Source organism: Marmota marmota, unplaced genomic scaffold, assembly GCF_001458135.2.
Source record: "Marmota marmota marmota unplaced genomic scaffold, marMar, whole genome shotgun sequence".
Classification (NCBI taxonomy): Eukaryota; Metazoa; Chordata; class Mammalia; order Rodentia; family Sciuridae; genus Marmota; species Marmota marmota.
The window spans coordinates 13492796-13506510 of NW_025999880.1; the positions used below are offsets into that span (position 1 = coordinate 13492796).

At 51.9% G+C, this 13715-nt stretch overlaps 1 protein-coding gene across 10 annotated transcripts; it reads right to left on the reverse strand.

Annotated features, from left to right (window-relative positions):
• Window positions 1-1967: 1967 nt before the first annotated feature.
• Window positions 1968-13715, reverse strand: Nfe2l1 (NFE2 like bZIP transcription factor 1). Of its 10 annotated transcripts, none has more exons than XM_015495536.2 (6): window positions 13648-13715; window positions 11343-12359; window positions 6368-6583; window positions 5857-5946; window positions 5475-5633; window positions 1968-4600 (listed from the first exon to the last, which is right to left on the reverse strand). In XM_015495536.2, the coding sequence occupies exons 2-6, from the start codon at window positions 11850-11852 to the stop codon at window positions 3257-3259; spliced, it is 2319 nt and encodes a 772-aa protein (XP_015351022.1). In that variant the 5' UTR covers window positions 11853-12359; window positions 13648-13715; the 3' UTR covers window positions 1968-3256. The 10 variants fall into 10 exon arrangements, with proteins under 10 accessions (XP_015351022.1, XP_048645698.1, XP_015351023.1 ...); XM_048789741.1 differs by having other exon boundaries at window positions 6368-6550; window positions 13682-13701; XM_015495537.2 differs by having other exon boundaries at window positions 13682-13700.

Here is a 13715-nt window from a genome sequence, read left to right on the forward strand (position 1 = left end):
TCACTAGGTAGTGCCTAAATTCTTATTCAGTCTAAGGTTGTCCTTGGTCAAAGCCCATAGGATAAGATAGGAGTCTTGAAGGTGGTAGGGACTTTTTTTTTTTTTTTGGTAGGGCACTTATTTCAGCAGTTTACCACAAGCCTGAACACAGCAAGCAAGGTCTGGTTTAGCTGAGGGTAATAAAATCATGGACAAGATCAGCCTGAGGAAAGCAGGGCTTCAATGTAACCAAGGTGTCTGACTATTACTGTTCAGTTTTTCCAGGAAGAATGGGTGAGTCTGCCATGGAGGCATAACTCCAGGTCACTACTTTGCCCCTCAGTTCTGTAATTGTTTTCATAGCTTCAATGGTGAGATCTAGGAAGGAGTAGTTTGAAACAGTGGGTCCACATCCATTTCCTAACAAGAGTAAGACATGGAAAAATCATTTTGCTGACTGAAGTCAACCCAAGAACAGCTTATCTCCCTGCCTCACACCAGGATCTCTTACTTCTGACTTGAATGAATGGATTAGCCCTAGCAGCCCTTCCTCAGCCCTAACCTAAGTCCTGTCTTCTACCAGAGAAAGTCTGGAGGTTCTAATACCCACTGCCAGCAGCAAAAAGAGGTGAGCATTATCCTGGACAAAACTGTCCATCTGTTACAACAAAAATACACTCAAGTAAGGACAAGACAAAGGGGCAAAGGTAAAAAGGATACAAAACAACTGCACTGTTACCCTTCTAGGTTATGATTTGTATTTTTTTAAACTATCATCATGAATTGAGGTTTTATTTCAAATTTTGTTTTTAGTTGCCTTGCCCCTTTTCAAGTTTTAGAATTCTGTTCTAGTAGCATTATTAAAGGAGTGAGCTGAGCCAGGTTATACATCATACAAGGGAGTTCAAGATCATAGGCTTTACCTTTTTTTTTCTGAGATGGGGTCTTGCAAAGTTGTTCAGGCTGTTCTCACACCTGCGATCCTCCTGCCTCAGCCTGAATTGCTGCATTATAGGTGTGTGCCACCACGCCTGACTAGAGTAGGTGTTTTGGAGGGATAACAGATTCTAGTCACCTTATTGTAGCCTGGCACATGTCTATAATCCCAGCAACTATATAGACTTGAGGGAAGAGGATCAGAAGTTCAAGGCCAGCCTGTGCAACTTAGCAAGACCATGGATAAAAAGGGCTTGGGATGTAATTCAGTGGTAAAGCACCCCTGGGTTCAATCCCCAGTACAGGGGGCGGGGTAGGGAGAGCAGTCACTAACTTGTGGACAGGTAGGGAACTAGGCCAGGTGACACTTCCTTTTGTCCTTTTAAAATATCTGATTGTCAAGCCTCCACAGCTCTCCACCCACTTTCCCACTGGAGTTCTGCCTTAGCCACATAATGACCAATCCTCCCCCCATTTCCTTTACTCTGTTTGAATTCCAAGTGGGGAGAAACTGCACTTGAGAATGAATCATCCATTTTATTTTATTTTATCATGTGCTCACAGCATCTCTTTTTCTCTCCTCTCCCTGGCAGGTCACAGAGATAAATTAAAAATAAAATCTACAAGGAAAATAATTTATAAAAAGCACTCCCAGGCTCTCGCCTTCTATCCCTACTGCTCAGTTAGAAACTCCCCCCTCCCCACGGGGGGGAGAGGAATCAGTGCTTTCCCCCATAACTCACTCCTGCTAATCTGGGGCAGACAGAACTCCAGAGCCAAGCAGGGGTGGGGGCAGCAGTGGCAAACAGTTACAAATAGACATTGTGGTCCTGGAACCATCTGGCCACTTGGTGCTCCCCTTGCTGCCTCCCCCAGGCAGTGTTTCAGGAGCCCAGGCTAAGCTGGAGCTGTGGAGAAGCTGCCTGTGGCCGAGAGCCTGGGGGAAGGTGCTCTCGGCCCCCCATTACATGCACTTCTCATTCTCCTAGAAAGAAACCCAAAAAAGAAAGCAGACAAGACCTGGGGACAGAGGAGAAAAAAAATCCCAAGTGTTCACACAGTTACACGGAGTTTTTATGGCAAAGAGAACATTTAGCAGCTTTGAATAGTGGGTCATCTCCTCCTTACTTAACACAAGCATCCTAGACCCTATAAGTGGAACAGGGCACAAGCCCTAAAAAACAAAGCGCAAGAAATTCTATGAGGACTAGTTTCTTGTTGCTGGGTTTTGTAGGGGTTTTGTTTCTCCCCAGTGACAAGACCAGTTGTTGATAGGCCAAGGCCTGAGGGAAGAATCACTCCCCAGTTGTGCTGAACACTGCCTGAAGTGCTGGCTTCTCCCTCCACATCATCCCCCTGCCTCCAGAGCAGCTCCCAAGAGAGGAAGCTGTAGGCCCAGTCCCAAGCACTGCCAGCCAGCAGAGTGCCCCACTCCCAAAGAGCTGCAGGGAGCCAGTGAGGGGCAGGAACACAAAGGCGGCAGCAGGGCAGCAGTGGGTAGAGTACGGCGTTTCCATGCAGGCTCTGATGGAGACACTAGGAGCCTCAGCTCAGGGCAACTGGAGCACAGAGGGAGATGGCAGTGGCAGGGCAGTGAGTGACATGCTTGGTGTTGGGGCTACTGCAACACATGACCCTCTTCTGTGCCCTCTGCCCTCTGGCCCTAAACCAACAAGCCAGTGTTGGTTCCCCAAGGCTCCCATTTGACCAAAACATTACAGATGAAATCCAAGAGCCCCCCCTTCAGGGATACCAAAGTGCAAGGAACAGAAAGAGTTTAACAGAGCCCCTCCCCCATCCCACCCTGTGTCTGTGTACCCCTCTGGGGTGAAATAGGGTTTATCACACCAGTAACCTAGACCCACCAGAGTTGCTCAAACCTGTTGCCTGGAATCCTGGCCAAAGCCCACCTTAACTTTCCCTGTGATTTTTCTGACCGCTTTGATTTTTTGGGTTTCCTTCCTTCCATTCTAGGAATAAAACTTTCTACTCCTTTCCTTTCCTGTCACTAGTTCCTTCCCTTTGTTGGCCTCCACACTAGCTGCTCCTCTACCTCCAGCAACGCTGGCACCACACATTCCTCACCACAAAGGGCTAAGGGTGGACCTCGACCACCCAGGTGGTTTGGCCACTTCCACCCACCCCACTGGGGGGAAGTGGAGCCAGACAGCGCCTGCGCCCGCCTCTTCCTGTACACTGACCCGCAGTCATCCCATCTGAGAAGATATATTGGATAAGAAGGCATTGAAGTCCCCGCAGTAGGTCTAGGTCTAGGTCCAGGTCCAGGCCCAGCCCTTCTCAAGTTTCAGTCTTGGTGAGCATCACCCCTGCCTCCCCAGGCTCACTTTCTCCGGTCCTTTGGCTTCCTCTCCTGTCGCCGGGCCTGCTGGTCAGCCATTGTGCGGGGAATGAGGAGAACACTGCCATCCCCGGCATACTGTAGCGCATACTGACTGGGCGAGTAGGGCCGCCCGTTCTCATCCCGCAGCCGCCCAAACACTTCCTGGTACAAGCTCTGAACCTTCTGCTTCATCTGCCGCAGCGACCGGAGGAACTCCACCTTCTCCCGCAGCAGTCGGGCCTTATCACGCTGCAGGTCCTCCACGTCCCGTTTCAGGTTCAGGATGGTATCCAGCTTGCGCTTGCGGCAGTTCTGCGCTGCCATCTTGTTTTTGCCCCGACGCCGGATGTCCCGGATGAGGCTCAGCTGGGCCTCACTCAGCTGGTACTTGGACAGTAGCTCATTGAACTCCTCCACAGGAAGGTTGATGATCTTGTCGTTGGTAAAAGGAATCTTCATGGCACGGGCTCTGTGCTCGTCCCGGCTCATCTGTTTGTCCAAGAAATCGGCCTGCTTCTCCTTGCTGCCTTTCTTTAGGGTGCTGGGTGGTGGCAGGTCAGCAGAGTCAAGGGCACTGGGGGCCATGTTGTACGTGTGGTTATGGCCCACATGCTCCAAGTAGGGCAGGCAGGACAGCTGGGACGGATCCTGGTAGCTCATGCGGCAGAACTTGGAATACTCAGGCTGGTAGCCCACCGCGCCCTCAGCCTCTTCCAGATCCAAGGTCTCAGAGTCAGAGCTGTAGCCAACAGCACCTTCCTCAGAAAAGGAGGAAGAGGCAGAGGAAGAGGCAGAAGAAGAGGAAGAGGAGGAAGAGGAGGAGGAAGAGCTGCCTTCAGAGCTGCTCAGGGAGGAAGGGCTGTGGCTGGAATCCAAGGAAAGGCCTGAGTCAGAATCAAACTCCTCTTCGAGCTGGGAGGCCTGCACAGGATTGAAGCCCTCCTCGATGGCTAAGTCCATCAGGCTGATCTCATCCAGCATGGCTTCGTCTAACAGACCCCCCAGTGGGTCAGGCAGTTCTGGGCCTGCTGTGTCATTGGCTGTGCCATTGAGCTGGGGTGGAAAGAAGAGCCCTGCCAGGTTGGTGGAGCTGAAAGTGGAGTTGAGGCTGGTGGAGTTGCTGGGGACCAGCGGGAGCAGTGTGGAGCTGTTGGCTACAGGCAGGTTCTCCACCTCAGGGCTGAAGAGGGAGAAGTCCTGGCTGCAGCCCCCCAGGGACGCCTGATGCAGGCTGACATTCTGATTGATGGGAGTGTTGGGGGCAAGGCTGTAGTTGGTGCTCAGTGGGTCCCCAGGAGGGGCATTGTACAGGATTTCACTTGCTGATGTGTTCACTTCCATGGCCTGGGAGGGAGAAGAACATACTGTTCACTAGGAGCAGACTCCTCCCTGAGGTCCACACCCTGCAGGACCCACCAGAAGCACAGCTACCTAGGCGCAAGGCAAGAGGCTGGAAAACAAAGCCCAGTATCCGCTCCTGGTCATACTTGGACCACTAGGCCTGGCAGGAGTGGATTCCTCTGTGTGGACTCCACCCCAGTGCAGGACTGACCTGTTCCCGGTCATGTGTAACCAGACCCCCCCCACCTTGGAGACAAAGAATAACACTAGCACATTGAAAAGAACACCCAGACAGGAATCAGAAAGCCTAGCCACACCATGGTGCTGTATGACCACGGGCTTATCACCTAACCTCTCTGAGCTTTAATTTCCTCACATTTAAAATAAAAAAAGGCTGACTGGATGATTTTAAGAGCAAGTGAGATGATAATGGATGTAAAGCACTATGTGAACGTCAGCTATTACTTTTTAAATTTTTTCTTATCAATGCATTATAGTTATATGTGATAGTTGGGGTTAATTTTGACATATTCATAAATGTTTATAATAGGCTCCATTTCAAACATCAGTCATCTTTAATGCTGAACTATAGAAGCACAGAGTCAAGGGACTATCTGCCTGAAGAAAAAGAAAGAAGGTACACCTAGGAGGCAGGATCTGCTTTGGAAGGCCCAGTCCTGGGTTTTAACCTAAAACCCACCTTGACTTTAGCCCTCACAGTCCCAAGGACATACCTAGACAGGTTTCCTCTCAGTGTCCCCACTCTCTTAAGTATCAGCCAGAAAAACTGTTCCTCTCTCCCGAGAGATGCAGGTGACTGCGTACTAGGACACCCTACACAAAACCCTGTAGGTCTGTGCTGTTCGGACAGCCCTACCTGCATTTCCATGATGGACATGAGATCTTGCCACTGCTGTTCCAAATCAAATGGTGACTCTGTCCCCGTCAGGAGAGGAGACAAGAGGCTGTTTTGAAGAGCGGGGGGCTCGCTCTCACTAGGCACTGCTTCTGTTATGCTGGCGACGTTTGCTGGGAACTAGGGCAGAACACAGAGGCTTCAACTGGAGAAGGAAAGACCACCTTCTGCTTTCCTCCCAGCCACTACAACCTGGCTTCCTGTTTTCTTCCTTCCTCTGAATTCACCCACAGCAGCCAGGACAAGGCCAGAACTGAGAGCTGGCACTGCAGCCAGCCATGGAGCAACATGCCATGTGCAGCCTGCCCTGCTTACTCGGTGGGCTTTCCCTGGTCCTGCTCACCTCAGCATTCTCCCCAAAGGGGCAGGTGGCCTCCAGCAGCCTAAGGCACTCTTCCAGGGACAGGGCCGTCTGGTCCTCCCCACCAGGCACCTGTGGCAACAGCAACTGTAAGTCTGGCTGACCTGGGCCCTGGCTGCCTGAGCCTGACACCTCTTTCCCAGCACAGCTGCAGGCCTGTAGTCTCCTTCCCATTTCCAGTTAATGGCACGCCCCAAGTCCCAAACTCCTAGGGACAACAGTAGGGTGGAAAAGTCCTGGTACAAGCAGAAAGGTTCACGATGCTTTGGCTCCTTTGCACTGCTGCCACAGCCTGGTACTCTGGCTCTGCTGCCATCTCCGCCCCCTTCTGCAGCCCAGCCACTGACTTATAGACCACAACCCAAAATAGACATTCATGTCCACCCCAAGGCACAACCTGCCTTCTTTAAGGGGAAGTTTCTGGAAGAACTTCAGCCTGGTGAATCTTGGGGATGTAGGGAGAAGTGAGGCCAGTGAGCCGAGGCAGTGGTACCTGTGCAGGGAAGCTCTCCCCCGTCTCTCCGTCCACTAGCAGGTCTCGGGCCAGAGCTTCCGCACCCTCGCCTGCCCAGGTGTCCGCCTGCTCGCCTCCATCTCGCAGCTCCTTATCCACATCCTGCTCCTTCTGGCGATGACTGTAGTCAAAAACCTCACGCCCAGCCCCCAGATCAATATCCTGCCGCCAAAGGATGTCAATCAGATCTATGTCCTGAAAGACAGACCACCATGACTTTAGCTCTCACATTCCAAGGGCCCCTCCCTGTCCTGTCCCTCAGAGGTCCCTCCTAGCATCGCTCTAGTTAGTCCTGGGTGAGGGCCCTCCTAGCCCTATGCCTGCTGTCTTTGCCCCCTGGTTCCTCTGCACCAACAAGACTTCATTCATCTACTCCAGGCACTACGGCACCCACCCCAAAAGGCACCCACCCACCCCAAAAAAGAGTCAAAGCAAAAGCAGCTAGTTCACCACACAGGTCTGCAGGCTTAAAGATGTGAATCAGAGACACACCCAGGCTGAAGGGCAAGGCTACCTCACCCCTACTTTAAAAAGGAGGAGGAATCAGGAAACACCTCTCCTTTTGAGAATGGGAACCCTGAAAACATGGCTTGTAGAAGGCTGGCCATGGCAAGCAAGGGCATACTTGTGCAGAATTGCTTAGCAGGGGCCAGGCTTGCATCAGCCTGTGGTGCCACTGCATTTGCATAAAGGGGTGGGGTGGCTTAGAGAGGAAAATCCCTGCATTTCCAACCACCTGATGCAACCAATGACAACGACAAGCTGTCTCCAGCCCTTCCTCCAGTCTTTCCCCCTTCCCTGGCTGACAGCAGGAGTAAAGCTTGAACACCCACAACTCTTAAAAGCCCAGGCTCACCTCAGGATCCATCCCTGCCAGAATCCCCATCTCAGCTGATCCAAGCAAGCTGCCTCCATCCCAGGGGAGCCCCAAGCAGTCAGATGATTCCTACTGGGCACTCCACCCTGGCCTAGGCCAGCGCGGTGTCCCCTCACACCAGTGCTCTCACTGATTCCCTTTCATACCACACCCTAGGTTTCACTGGCTCCCCATCAGTCAACCCATTCAAGGACATAATTCCCATCACTGCTCAGTTCCCATCGCCACCTTGGGCATCAAAATGCCTTCCTTCCCCTCTGCCCTGTGGCTCCTGAAGAGTTCTTGCATCAACTGCCACCCGCACTGCTACCAACAGAACCCTGATAAGTAGAGCTATTTGCGCTTCCTATACATGCTGCTCCCTCTGGCAAAAGTCTTCCCCACAAGGGAAGAAACCCTCAAGTGCTGCCTTCCATTCAGGATTAAAAAGCACACTTTCCAGAGAACAATATCCTTAGAGTAGACACCTCACTAGCCCTAAGCAGGGCACAGTACCCTTTCCCACCACAATCCTCCCGATCCTAAGACCTCCCACGTGGACCTCTCCCCTTCAGTCTCCCACCATACACCAACCTGAACAGAAGCCCTGGACCCAGGAGCAGAGGGGGGCTGGGCCACCTGGTGACCAGCCAGCAAAGAGTTAAGGGGCTGGCTGCCTTTGGCATGGCCCCCACCACCGTGAGAGCTGCGGTCCAGGCGGGTCATGGTCTGCGAGAGGAGCCCCAGGGCAGCCGGTGCCGGGAAGCCGGACAGGGGGCTGCAAGGAGCTCTTGGCTTGCAGGGAGCACACCAGGCTGGAAGGGTGGCCCCTTGCTAGCTCCGAGGGGCCTGAGTAGGGTGCCCCGCCCGTGCTGCTGCCTGGGCGGCCCAGCCCAGCCCCCTTCCTCCATCCTGGAGCAGCCCCCTCCCACCTCACAACCCCAGTTCTACTCAGGCGCCAGGCAGCCCCCACCCTGAGCTCACCGCAGAGGCTGCAGTGAGTCGGGACTCCCACCCCATGCTCCGTGCTCACGCTGCAGAGGAAAGCGAGCTCCCTCCTGGGCCTAACCTCCCGCTCCTCCCTCTCTCCCCCTCCCACGCCCCCCAAACTTGTTACCTAGGCTGCAGCAAGGAACCAATCCCCTCCCCCTCCCACCCCGCAGGTCACTGCTGAGGCTGCAGAGAGCCAATCCCCTCCCCCAGGTCAGCAGCTGGGCTGCGGAAAGAGCCAATCCCCTCCCACTGTCGTTACCTAGGCTGCGCCAGGAGCCAATCTCCTCCCCCAAGTCTCCGCTGGAGATGCAGAAGGAGCCAATCCCCTCCCACCGCCTGTTACCTAGCTGCAGACGGGAGCCAATCTCTGCACCAGGGCAGCTGGAGAAGCTGCCGCAAGGAACCAGCCCATCCCTGGGCCGCCTCCGTCTCCTTGAGGAGATGCACCCAGGGGCGGGCAGCCCCACCCAACCCAGTCAGTCAGCTGGGGTGGTGCAGTGAGAGTGCCCTGGGGGAAGGGGTGCCACTCTCCTCCCTCCTGTCGCATTTTGCTCCTCCAGCCCACTGTGGACTGGACAGACACTCCTCCTGCAGCTTCGCTGGGAATCTAAATTCTTTGCTGGGAAGTCAAGAGTTTTTCACTTTCTTAGGAAGGCTGGGGCCGGCCCTTAAGGCCAGGGATCACAAACTAAGCTGGGCAGGAACCCAGGGCACCCAAGCCAATTAAAAAAAAAAAAAAAAAAGGGCCAGCAGCTTTGTCACCCTAAAACAGGCCAGACTGGAGGAAAGGGAAAGCCATTTTCACACACGTGCAACGATGTCACAGGGCTGGCTGGGCCTAGCCCTAAGCAGGAGGAGGGGAGACACAACCCTGAAAACACAGCACTTAGGGAGACAGGTGCTGGGCAATGCCCCAGCCACAAATATGCCTTCCACTCCCCCTTTCATCCTAACTTTTTAAAACTGCATTTTCTGCCTGTTCCCTGACCTTCTCTCTCCAAACAAGGAGGGGGGAAGGCCCCTGGCTAAATCAGGATCACACTTTAGACTCCACGGATTGGTTTCTCAGGGAGAAATTTAGCTTCCTCCTCACTGCTGCTGCTCCCCTGGAGCCTAAGGTCATATCGGAGAGACACTGTGTTCTCCCTGGTCACAGCCTGCTCCTAGCCTGGAAAGAGCGGTAAACAGGCCACCCCCTGCTCTGGGCAGAGTGCCAACCTTAAGGGGAATCCTATCCCTGACAAGGGCCTAGGCTATAGCTGTCCATCGAATAGGCCTGGCAGCAGGGGAGCGCTACCACCCCAGGGATAATACCGGCTCCAGCAGTGCCTGTCACATGCTCAGGACCTGGGTATTTTTATCCCTGAGTTGCTGAGGAAATATTGTTCTAGACACATCATAATCCTCCCTTCCCCCCTCCCAGATTGGGCTCCTAAGGCTGACCCACTCCTCCTCCCAAAAGGAAGGGTGAAGGCCTAGGGTCAGGGAAAGCATGACCTTTACTGAGGGCCAAGAAAACAAGAAAGGGGGAAATCAAAGTTCCATCCCATTCCCTCCAGTACTGAACAGCCCAATGACATCCCAGATATCCCACATCTCATTCCAGAAGAGCTCCCCACAACCAGAATGGAACTACTCCTGTACGATTCCCAAAAGCAGCCCATTCCACAGATCAGAAGCTGGGAACATGCTTCCTCAGAACACTGGGCCAAGACTAGAGTCCACTTGAAGGACAGGGGAAGCAGAAAAGAGGTAAGGTTCCAACCGTCACCGCGAGGATCTAAAATCAAGAGGTCCAGAAAGACAAGAAATGCTCCTAGCTCCTATGATCAGATGGATAATCCTTGCCTGTCTCACAGAAGATCCAATAAAAGCCAGATGAGCAGAAGGCAAAGCTTCCCAGTCAGCACCAATAATAGTTGCGAGGTAGATAAAACTGTGGTTTAGGGGCTGTTCTGTACTGTTCAGGATGTTCGGCAACATCCTTGACCTCTACCCACTAGACGCCAGTAGCACCCATCCCAAGCTGTAAGGACTGAAACTGTCTCCAGATATTGTCACCTGACCCTAAGGGCAGGAGGAGAGGCAAAAATCACCCCCAGATGAAGATCATAGGCCTAAAACAAGTCACATTTTTTGCCAGTCACTAACAGAGAACTGAGGTCAGGAACAGGCTCCAATGCGAGGGAGGCAAAACATGGCCTGACCTGGTAAGCAGAGAGAGTCAAGCTCTGCAGCACCTATACACCTTTTCACATCCTTCCATGTCCCACCCCAGAAAAAAAAAAAAGAGCCTAATGGAAAATGCAGTGGGCCTTTTCTCAAGCTCCTTAAGGTCGAGGGGCAAGTCAATTCATTTTTATCATTTAGGTGAGGCAGTGGCAACAGTAGCCACCTGCATCATTGAAGGCCCAGAAATGCATCCCTTTCTGTTCAAAATAGTGTGTTAGACATGTGACAGGAGCTAAAGATCGCCTCTAACACCTGGAGGCAGTTGACTTGGGCAGAATAGTTTCTCTTCTAGGTTCCAGCCTTTTCTGCTCTACTCCCTGCAATGGGTTTTTAGCAAAGAATTGGAGCCTTGGCCTTTCCTGGCCAAGAATAACTACCAAGTCTACCCGTTGGCTCAGGCCCAGGAGAGCTGCGTTATCAGGACTGTACAACAAGAGGCCTGACCACAAAGGAAAACTTTAGGGTACATGTGTTTTGATGTTGGGGGAGGTACAAGGCAAGAGGCCACAATATGTGTCTTAGCAACAGATACACACTTCATCACAGCCCATCACAACATGACCCTCCCCCACCTCATACTTTCAGTAGTCATGTTGAAATCCAAGCAGTAAACACACTGGCATGTTCTAGGAACCTCCCACTGACCTGACAGTACATTTAGAGGTGGGTCAATGGTTCCACACAGGGAAATGCTCCCAGCCCCCAATCCTAAAGTCAGACAATTCATCCCATTTCTAGCCAAGTACAGTGCCTGAGACCCCCTAGAACCTGTCTGGTTCTTTATAGGTCTTAATGCTGTGACCACAGTCCTTCAGGACCAGCCCACTCCTCCCAAACCCCCAGGTCCCACCCACCCACCACAGGGCCACTAACCTCTTTGGTTAAGTCTCCACTGACTGGAGGGGCTACAGCCCCCAAATCCTCCAAATCTTCACTGAATCCCTGCTCCGTTTCGCTTTCTCGCACCCCGTTGTCTGGGCCTGTCACATCTTGGAGGCCACTGGAACTCTCGAGGGCGAGGCCTGAGCTGGGCTGACTGCCAGAGACAGACCCCTCCGGGTCCCGGTGAACCAGCCAGGCATTTACCTCAGTGGTTGGCACCTGGAACCTGTCCAGGGCCCTCACCTGACTGAGGAGCCGCCGGGCAGTGAAGTAATTGTCCAGGTCTATGCTCTTGGGGTGGATACCATAGCCATCCAAGGTATTCCTCAGGTTGTGGAACTGGGTCTGAGTATAGGCAGAACTGGGCCCCAGGATGATCTCCCGGAGCGGGGGGAGCTGTGAGGTCAGGTAAGTATCCACGTCCACCCGCACCCCAATCAGACTCAGAAGAATGGTGAACTGGAGAAGTCCTTCCGTTAAGTATTTCTTCAGAGAAAGCATTGCTGAAGGACCAGAATGTTTATGCTTTTTGGTTTTTAAATCTTCCAAAAGACAAATCAAGGCCACTGCTCTGCCGCTCCAGCCAGCAGGTTACCCTCCTCAGTGCCAAACCCTGTACCCCACCCTGGCAGAACACAGGGGTTGAGCTCCCTGATGGCCCCAGAGGAAAGCACACCCTGTGGAGCCAAGGCCACACTCCAGACCACATTCACTTTTCCCTTCTTGACACCTCACCTCTGAAAGTACAACTGTTCCTAACCCAGTCCAGGCCCTGAGGGCCCACGTGACTTACTGTCTCCACAGTCCACATACAGTCACTTCCTCACTCACATTAGTTGTCCTCTCTGTAGATTCCACTGCAGGCTGTTCTCAGGAACAGCTGATGGATTTTTTTTTTTTCCTTCTCCCTCCTAAGGTTTATTTTCTTTGGCTGGAGCTAGAGGCCTTTTGTCTTGGGTCAGAGTGTCCCGCCTCCTCCACACTTACCAGGGGGGTTTCCAGAGAAACCTGAAATAGGAATCACAAGAGCAACAAGATAAGATTCCATACTTCTCACATGATGTTCATGACAGAAGACAGGAAACACATTAAAAAGCCAATTTTACAGGGTTAAAAAAAAAAAAAAAACCCAACCACTTAAACTCTCAGGAAAAAAAACAAAGCAACCTGTTATAGACAGAATAATTTTAAGAGCAAAGTCCTGATGAGAAAAGATCTCTTACTGCACATTAAATTTGTAATTTAAAAGTAGCTTGCTTTGGATAAGCAGAAAATGCCCAGAGCATCCAAACTACCTTACACTTTGTCTGATTTACCAACCCTTCCCCCCTCATACAGGCACAACATTACCCGGCTTCTATTTTTAGCATGAGAAGACCATTTCCTATCTTAAAAGAAAGCTGGTTTCCCATCTCTCAGGAGAAAACTGCTTAGGATCCTCCCTTCCAGTTCTGAAGGGGAGGGAGAGATTATTAATGGGTGAGAGTGTGTAAAAACACGAGGACAATGTTCAGTTCACCATTACACACAATAGAATAGTGCCTTTTGTTTTCCCAACTTTGAAATATGATTTCCATTTCCTAGCATCTTCACATTAAGGGGGGTGGGGAGAGAAGGAGAGGGAGAAGGAGAGGGAGAAGGAGAGGGCGAGGGCCGGAGTTGTAGCTCAGTGGTAGAGCACTTGCCTAGAATGTGTGAGGCCCTGGGTTCCCAGCACCACATAAAACTGAATGAACAAAATAAAGCATTGTGTCCATCTACAACTAAAAATAAACAATAAAAATAAAATAAAAAAGAGAGAGAGACAAAGTGGGGAGGGGGGGCGATGGGGGCATTCATAGGATTGTTCTATCTACAATTTGAATAGGCAGGTCTTATCTTCATTCATATGACCTTCTGAGCCAAAGCAGAAGGATAAGGCCAAGTTCTCAACCCACACTGCCAACTGTGGAGAGGGCAAATGTGCCTTTCAGTTTCTGGCTTCTACTTTTGAGCTTCCATTAATCACATAAACCAAGACATATCCCTCTCCTCTCCTCCACCAACCTCATTCTAAACTGGAAGCAAGATCTACACATACACATACGCCCACGCAAACGCACACCCTCATTTGGTCCGAGTAAACACAAATGCAACCCTGAATTCCTGCTTACGCTACCCTCCCGTTCCCATGCAACTTGTTACAAAACCTAAAGAACTAATTAAGTTCGAGAAACCAGACAAAGTTCTCTCCTTAAAGACCAAGTTAAGGCCAAAAGGCCGTGGCTTGAGTCCGGTCCCACCCTGCCCCGAATACCCGAGTCCGGCTGGGACCAAGTCGCCATGCCTACTCTCGGCTCCTCGGCTTCTAGCCTTCTGGGGCAG